Source organism: Otolemur garnettii, unplaced genomic scaffold (genome assembly GCF_000181295.1).
Source record: "Otolemur garnettii isolate 467f Iridium unplaced genomic scaffold, OtoGar3 scaffold00006, whole genome shotgun sequence".
Classification (NCBI taxonomy): domain Eukaryota; kingdom Metazoa; phylum Chordata; class Mammalia; order Primates; family Galagidae; genus Otolemur; species Otolemur garnettii.
This window is the reverse complement of record NW_003852401.1, coordinates 45,793,621-45,801,866: the sequence shown is the minus strand read 5'-3', so window position 1 is coordinate 45,801,866 and position 8,246 is coordinate 45,793,621. Positions and strand designations below refer to the sequence as shown.

The window sequence follows — 8,246 nt, the reverse complement described above, 5'->3', positions numbered from 1 at the left end:
GGCTTCACTGCTCACAGCAACCTCCAACTCCTGGGCTCAAGCGAGTCTCCTGCCTCAGCCTCCCAAGTAGCTGGGACCACAGGCGCCCGACACAACGCCGGCTATTTTTTGGTTGCAGCCATTATTGTTGTTTGGCAGGTCCGGGCTGGATTCGAACCCACCACCTTAGGTGTACGTGGCTGGCGCCTTAGCTGCTTGAGCCACAGGCGCTGAGCCAAGGGAAAAGTTTTAAAATTAAAAGAATAAGCAGAAGATGTGTTAGAAGAGATTTCAGGTCTAAGAAAAACATTTCTACAATTAGTACCTTTTCCCTCCTTACTTGCTTCAAGAAACCAAAACAAAATTTATGATAACTGAAGTGGAAATATACATTAATTCTGTAATATCATTGTACATGTATAACTGCAAAGGAGGAATTAATAATCCCAACCTTGAAAATGTGTGAAAGGGTTCATGTTTTATTCTCCCTTTACTGCACAGAATGTGTATACCTCCTTTTCCCAGAATCCCAATGGAGTCACCATGGGAGAAAAGATGATGGACTGCCTTAATCCAAACAGATAACCCAATGACCAACCAAACAAAAAATGAATAACAAAATATCAACAGATATTTCACAGTTCGGAAGAAGCTGCATGGCAAGGGCCAAGAGACCTGGGTATGAGTGGGAGTTTGCTGCTGACTGGCCATGTGACTTTAGAGAATTCATTTTACATCTCTGGGGCTTAATTTCCTCATGTATAAAATGGGAAGACTCCATGAGAGGATCTTCAGATTTTCTTTTTTTGCAATTTTTGGCCAGGACTGGGTTTGAACCTACCACCTCTGGTATATGGGGCTGGTGCCCTACTCCCTTGAGCCAGGGGCATCGCCCTCTTCAGATTTTTTTTTACCTATACAATCTTATATCCACAGGGACTGCCAGATGAGAAGTACTCTTTTAATTTACAAGCAGCAGAAGTGGACTTCTGACTCAAAAGCACTTGTCCACTTTGCCTCTACGCAAATCTTTCTTTTTGACTTCACACAAAATGTATCTGTCCAAATCGAAGCATCATTTTCCATGGACTTGCTATATATTCTGTAGATTGATGAATTGGTAATTGTGCCACAGAGTAGAATGATAGGAAGGCTGAGTGTGGGCGTGTGTGTATACGAGAGAGAAAGAGGGTGAGTCATAGTTGACGTTTCCTGTTTAGTAGTTCTGGCTCTTGGTTTTTGTGGCACAAGAAAGCAAGAGAGTTGCTCACCTATAATGGAAACGGTAATCTAGGTTTAATGAGAACATAGAGTCATAAAAAAGATTGGGTGCAAAAAAGGAGAATGCATTGGAAGGAACTGGAGGAGGCCTGACAATTTTGTAACCCTAAAAAGCTTATAAAAGATCCTGACCCACTAAACTGCCATATCTGTGGGACCAAGTCGGTTCCTCATCAAGCCACACACGGTGCCACATCAAGCCCATGGTGGGCTCATTACCTCCAGCCTGCTTCTCTTGTCAGCTTTCTCCCCAGTCACTGAACTGTGACCACTGAGGCTCTGAAAAAAAGGTGAGTTGATGGATGGCAGTGGAACCTAAAACATTTTAAAACTAAAAACAACTCCGTTTTCTCCTGACTGCAAAAAGACAAATGCACTAGTGGTCAGCTGAATAGAAAGAAAATGTACAGTTTGAATCAGTCCCCTCCGAATTTTGCTTTACGGATGGCTCCTCCTTTAGGAGGCTAGCAAACAAGTTAGTGTTAGCTGACCTCTCCCCTTGAAAAGCAGAGTTGGTGCGTCTTGTCCTCCTTTGACCACTCGGTAACACACATTTAACAAGACACTGTTACTCTGACAGTTTCTTCCTCAGTGTAGAAGTTCTTTAATGGCAGCCAGGCATGGACCTGCCTCTTACCTTGTCTTACCCCATTTTTTTCTTCTTTCTTTTATTGTCTTCCTATTCCCCAACTCCTGTGTAGTTAACCTGAATTCCCCAAGGAGTCTCCCACGTGGATGCATATCCCAGGGCATGTGAGGTGAACCCTGATGAGAGAAAGTTTTCCTTTGTGTGCAGGAAGGAATTATTCAGTCTGGAAATAATGAAGTTATAACCATCAGAGGATGTCGGGCTGGCGCCTGTACATCTCGCCCATAAATGTTTCAGCAACATGGCTGAGGTGCAAGGCTGTGCATGTCAAATAAACACAGCTGCATTTATTTTGTGATTATACATTCAGATAACTACAGAGCCTGTTTATAAAAGCACATAGATTTTCCTGCCTTTGGAGGGGGGAGGGCTTGGCGGGTGAGCAGGGAATTAGCTATCCACATAGTTCTCATTTGACTGTGTGCGTGATGTGAGCCACCTTTGCTCTTGAGTCACTACGTCGGGAGTATGATCTCATGACTCTGAAGACCCCATCCTCCACGTGCTGGTAAGAACCCCAGATTCCTCAGGATAAAGCTTTCATCCTGTTAAAATACAATTACCTACCTGTAAATTGTTGGACGTATTTGCACTATGACCTGAGACATATGTAGGGTATCAGGTTGTAAAAGATCAAAAGGCCTATGGTTAAAAAGACTCTAAGTCACAGGCACGTGGTTTGGACATGTTGAGAAGGGAGGAATGAGCCTGTAGCTGAGAAAAACAAAAAGCCATGAAAGGAGTAGGCTGGGACCACAATGAGAATTTACATGTCCAAGAAGTTTTGCCTACCATAGGACCTCCCTCTTATGTGACTGTTTTCCTATTTATAAAGACATTCCAATAAGAAAGTGATTGATGGAGACTTTACAGCCTTTGTATTAACATGGCTGGAAGTGGAACACGTTATTCTTAGTAAAGCATCACAAGAATGGAGAAGCATGAATCCTATGTACTCAATTTTGATGAGCACAATTAATGACAAATAATGACACGGTGGGGGTAGGGGAAGGGGAGAGCAGAGAGAGGAAGAAGAGGAAGGGAATAGCAGAGAGAGGGAAGGAGGGAGGGGGGTGGGGTCTTGGTTTGTGCCACACCTTTTGGGTGCAAGACATGATTACAAGAGGGACTTTACCTAACAAATGCAATCAGTGAAACATGGTTTCTTGTACCCTCAAAAAAAAAAGAAAGTGATCAATATCCTGTCAGGCATGGACATATTTATGGGTATGTCTTTTTAATTGATGACTTGATCTACATGTTCGGAGTGACAGCCCTGGATACCAAGTAGAAGGTTAGGAAGAAGACACACTTTAGAGTACACTTCAGAAAAAAGGATACACCCACCATGTAAAAGGGAGGGTGGGAATGGGGAATGGTGAAGGCAGAAAGGTTTCAAGAGGATTGATTACAGGAGGGATCAGAACAAATGTCTGGAATGGAATGTCTAGTACTGGATAGAAAGGACATAATACTGAATGGGGACAATATGGTAGTATTTAATCCAGTCAATGGAAGGATTTCCAGCCCCACGCATACTCAAATTTGCCTATTATATCAATATTTATTACTTGATAAAATCATTCTTCCCAAATTTTCTGAGGCAGGTCTGTTTTCAGACATTCAGTCCCATTGTTGAACACTACACTGGTTGGAATTAGGAAAACACAATTTCTGTGCCCATAAAAGTGTCCTCTGCTATGTGGTAGGTAAAACTCTTTACGAGCAAATGAAACAGGTGGCTGCCCTCTACCTTTGTCTCTGTCCCTTCCTGAGACTCCTTTCCTGTTAATAGCTTTATCATCCATGTTGTTAGCTGAGCCAGAAATCTCAGAAAATTCTGTGTCAGTTACCTGTGGCTGCATAACAAGTTACCCCCAAATGAAGCAGTTTAGAAGAACAAATGTTCAATACCTTACACCGATTCTGAGAGTCAGGAAGCCAGGAGCAGCTTAGCTGGGTGGTTCTGGCTCAGGATGTCTTACAAGGTTGCTGTTGAGCTGTGGCTGGGGCCTCAGGCATCTCAAGTTTTGACTGGAGCTGGTAAATCCTTTTCCAAACTCCCGTGCATGTTGCTGGCCTTAGTTCCTCACTGACTGTTGGCCAGAGGTCTCCGCTGCTTACCATGCAGGTCCCTCCCTAGGCTGCCTGTTTTCATGACAGGGCAGCTGGATTCTCCCAGAGTAAATAATGGGAGGGAAAGAGAGAAAAGAACTTCTGAGGTAAAAACCACAGATTTTTAAGTAATCTAATCTCAGGAGTAACATGCCATTACTTCTGCCATATCCTATGGTCACTAAGACCAACCCGAGTACAGTGTGGGAAGAGTCTCCACAGAGTACAAATACCAAGCCAAGTGATCCTGGCTTACTGGGGGTCACCTTGGAAGCTGGCTACCTCCAAAAGGTCTTCCTTTCCTTCTCCCTCTTCGTCAGCAAATCACTAAGTCCTTCTGATTCTTTATCTACAGTGTTCCTCAGAGAAGAGCTCATCTCAAATCCGATTGTTTCTTCAGGAAAGGGGTGTGGAGACTGAAGGAGGAAGCCTTGGGAACCACACACATAAGGGCATAGTTAGAATGCATAATAATATGCTAGCATGGTTTCTAACCCAACCTACAGGGAGGAGAGCATCATCTTGGCAAGCCAGACTTTTGGAGGATTTGTTCTCTGTGTAGGGAAGGGAAGACCTGTAACCTCCTATGTAGGTGAGGTGCTGAGAGCACAGATTCTTTCAGACTTGGCCTAGGCATCTTATGTCTTCAGGCCACAATATGAGGTTGGCACCCTTGTGCATGAGGCAGAGGAAGTCTTAGGAACTCTCTGGGCAAGGGCCCTTGTAAACATCGCAAATAGGTTTGACTGTACAGATGCATGTGGATTGGAAGTGGCTTCCTGGAACTGTTGAACTATGTGTGGTCCATTCTGATTGAGTGAAAAAGGAAAGCATTATTTTCCACGTCAGCCATCTGGTTAGTGGAAATGTGCCCTCTTTCCGCTGACAATACTTTTGCTTCTTGAGACCCTTCTGCGATATTGGCGGGGGGGCACAAAACAATAGGTAGACTTTTTCAGAGCAAGGGGTGCCTTGACCCCACTCACCTGGGCTATTTGAGCTGCTCCGGAATCCCTCTCACCACCACTATACCTGGGAGGAGGTGAGTTCCAGCAGTCTCCCTCACTGGGTTCTTAACTGAAGCTAGGCAGTTCACTAAAGATAGGTTGATTGATTAAGGACCCAAGGAGACCAGTGCAGGAACTCAGAAGTTATTGAAGCTGATGGAAGATTCTAGGCCTTCTGTGAAAATTTGCTCTTTGTCCTTGGATCTGTAAATTTGGGATAGGTTATAGACCTATGGACCAGAACAGACAGTAGAGGTCACCCACTGCCTATCCCCTACCCAATACTCATTTTTCCTATGACTCAGAGAGGTCAAGGGACTTTCCTATAGTCATTAAGTATGTTGGCAGCCCAGCCAGGACCAAAGTCTTCTGACTTTCTGATCTTTCCCTGCCTCATGTCAAACTTGTGAGTTATTGTGGCAGGTACAACTTGTAGGACAAGTGAACTGCAACTGCCTGTTGGCCTTAAGATCCATTTCCTGTTCTTATTGTGATCTTCTCTAAATGACAAGGAACTTCATTTCCCAGCTCTCTTATCTTCTGGCTTCCCGTTAGGTTTGGCCAATGGGGGGCACTGGTGAAAACTTTGAGAGCACAAGTTGGCAAGAAACGGCTCGCCGCCTGTGGCTCAAGTGGCTAAGGCGCCAGCCACATACACCAGAGCTGGAGGGTTCGAATCCAGCCTGGGCCTGAACAACAATGACGGCTGCAACCAAAAAATAGCCAGGCATTGTGGCGGTCGCCTGTGGTCCCAGCTACTTGGGAGGCTGAGGCAGGAGACTCGCTTGAGCCCAGGAGTTGGAGGTTGCTTCGAGCTTTGATGCTACGGCACTCTACCCAGGGGGACAGCTTGAGGCTCTGTCTCAAATAAGCAAACGAACAAACAAGTTGGCAAGAAACAAGGTCTTACTTCTCCTGTCTCTGATTCCTTTATTAGCTTCAGAGTGACTGGGTTTCCTTTGTGGTCACATCTTCCGCTGCAAAGTCCCTACTGTGACTGACTTCTGCCTGATGACTCCTGCCACTGTAAGCCCAGCTCCTCCTGTCTGTTCACTGCTGCAGCTAATCTCTGGGTTGCCTCATTGTCCTCTGGTTTCTCAGCTCTCCTGACATTTTTATAACCCATTCCCTGTATTAAATGACCTCTGTTTGTTGAGATCTAGACTGGTTTCTCTTTTCCCTATTGGACCCTGACCAGTAGAGTAGTAACCTCATTCTGTAGGAATACAATAAATATTCAATTAGAATGATGTTAATGAGAAAAGGAAACCAATTTATTCCAAAGGAGTAGCACTTAGTTGTATTCATTTACTCTAAAAGTCAAGCTGATTAAGACTACATGTATATTGTAACTCATGAAAAACAGAAAGTGGAAACATTTTCCTCAGATGTTTTCCTGAGGAATTGGTCTTGTGCCTTCTACTCTGTGGTATCAAAAGAATGGCTCCCTTGATCATAGATGGGATCTTTTGGGGTTTGGGCAGGTTTGTATTTTTTAATTGTAGCAGAATGTTTCATTGGTTTCGTACACTTGCTTTGGTAACCACTCTCTGCATTTGGCTTTGCCATCGCAGGCCTGGTTGTTGTGACCTACGGTCCTGTTCATATGCCAACCCCCGTTCTTGGCCTCCACACAAGGATTTCCACAAGGCCTGCATTTGAGATGGTAGTTTCCAAGATTGGGGGTGTTTGCCTGCCAGCCCTGGATTTGAGACCACCAGCTTGTTTTTCCAAGCATTAATATCTCAGTGATCTCCAAACACATTTTCTTTTCCAGAATACTTTCCAAAAGGTTTGTAAGAATGTCTCTAAAACTTTTTTCTTTTGAACACATACAGGCCTAAGGGGAAGGAGACAGGGTAGTATAAATTATAATTTGGTAGACTGGTATTTAAAACTTTATCCGAAAAATATTTTTCTCCTTAAGAAAAAAACCTCTTTACATATTTAAGTAATTCATTTGAGAGAAATAACCACTTAGCCATTCACATAGCCAGCCATTGGCAGTGTCAGTTCAAAATGTTTTGAAACAAGTGAACTATAGCCTCAAATATTTTCTCTTTGAAAGCTCAACTTAACCTTCACAAGGATGGTGGTGAGAAAAGTGACAACTCATTTTAAAGATTCTTCCCCTTTGTTTCTTTGTCTCTCTTCTGCAGGCCATGTGCTTATACTACGGGATCTCCCATAAACAACAGGGCCCTTTTTCCATGCCAGGAGCCACCCGTTGCCATGTCAACATGGCAGGCTACAGTTAGAGCAGCTGCATCTTTTGTTGTTTTAATGAGTGGGGAAAATTCTGCCAAGCCAACACAGCTTCGGGAAGGTACTGTACATGTGTTCTTTGCTTATTTATGTATTGCACACATGTTGGACCCAGGAATCCAATGAAGCACTGCTTTTCTAAACTTTAAAGAGCTCCTTTATTAGGTGGGTTGGAAATGAACATACTATAAAACATACTGCCAGAGAAAACAAGCTAGGGAGGGGCACTTAGGAGCCTGGGTATGGGATTTGGGGCTCTTCATGCTAGAGTTATCAATTCATAGATTATTTCAGCAGTTGCTTTCACCTGGTAGTTTGTAGGCCTTAAGTAGGTGGTCTTGGCTAAAGACCTTCTGGGCTGGGAAGTGCGTCCTGGAAACATCATTATGTTTGAGTTATCTGTGGTTCAGTTATGGTGCCTATACTTGGTCATTCACTATGTGGAGAGAGAATGCTCCTTTGCCCCGTCCCCAGGAGCTGTCCTGGTAGAGGATCTGTTCTACACGCTACTTGCTTACATGAAGTTCTGAGCCGAAGGTTTATAAGAAAGATGGAAGGCAAGTGCTACTGCATGGTAGTAGTCAAGGTTTTATCTGGGAATTACTTGCTTATTGCAATAATTCACTCTTTCAGTTGAGATCCTGAGCATGTTGATGCCAGGTAAAATTTTTGTAGTTGTAGTATTATAGTATTTAAAGTATACTGTCTCCTGTCACATACTTATTACGGAAACTGTAAACTATGTAGGAAAGTAAAAATAATGTTAAATAATTGCAGAGAAAAATTATTGCTAACGTTTGTTGCATTAACTTTCAGCATTTAAAATCTAGTCCTGGCTTGGCGCCTGTGGCTCAAGTGTCTAAGGTGCCAGCCACATACACCTAAGGTGGTGGGTTCGAATCCAGCCCAGGCCCGCCAAACAACAATGATGGCTGCAACCAAAAAAAAAT

The 8,246-nt window shown here is 43.7% G+C and overlaps 1 protein-coding gene across 3 annotated transcripts in view; it reads left to right on the top strand.

The window, feature by feature from the left end:
• Nucleotides 1-8,246, top strand: part of CUNH9orf3 (chromosome unknown C9orf3 homolog) — a 384,867-nt gene that overhangs the window by 40,625 nt on the left and 335,996 nt on the right. For 2 of the 3 annotated variants that reach the window (XM_012814094.2, XM_023508155.1), the window contains one exon: nt 7,191-7,357. The exons of the other annotated variant lie outside the window; for it this stretch is intronic. In XM_012814094.2, the coding sequence (XP_012669548.1) occupies nt 7,191-7,357 (167 nt within the window). The remainder of the gene's footprint in view (nt 1-7,190; nt 7,358-8,246) is intronic. 3 annotated transcript variants of the gene reach the window in all.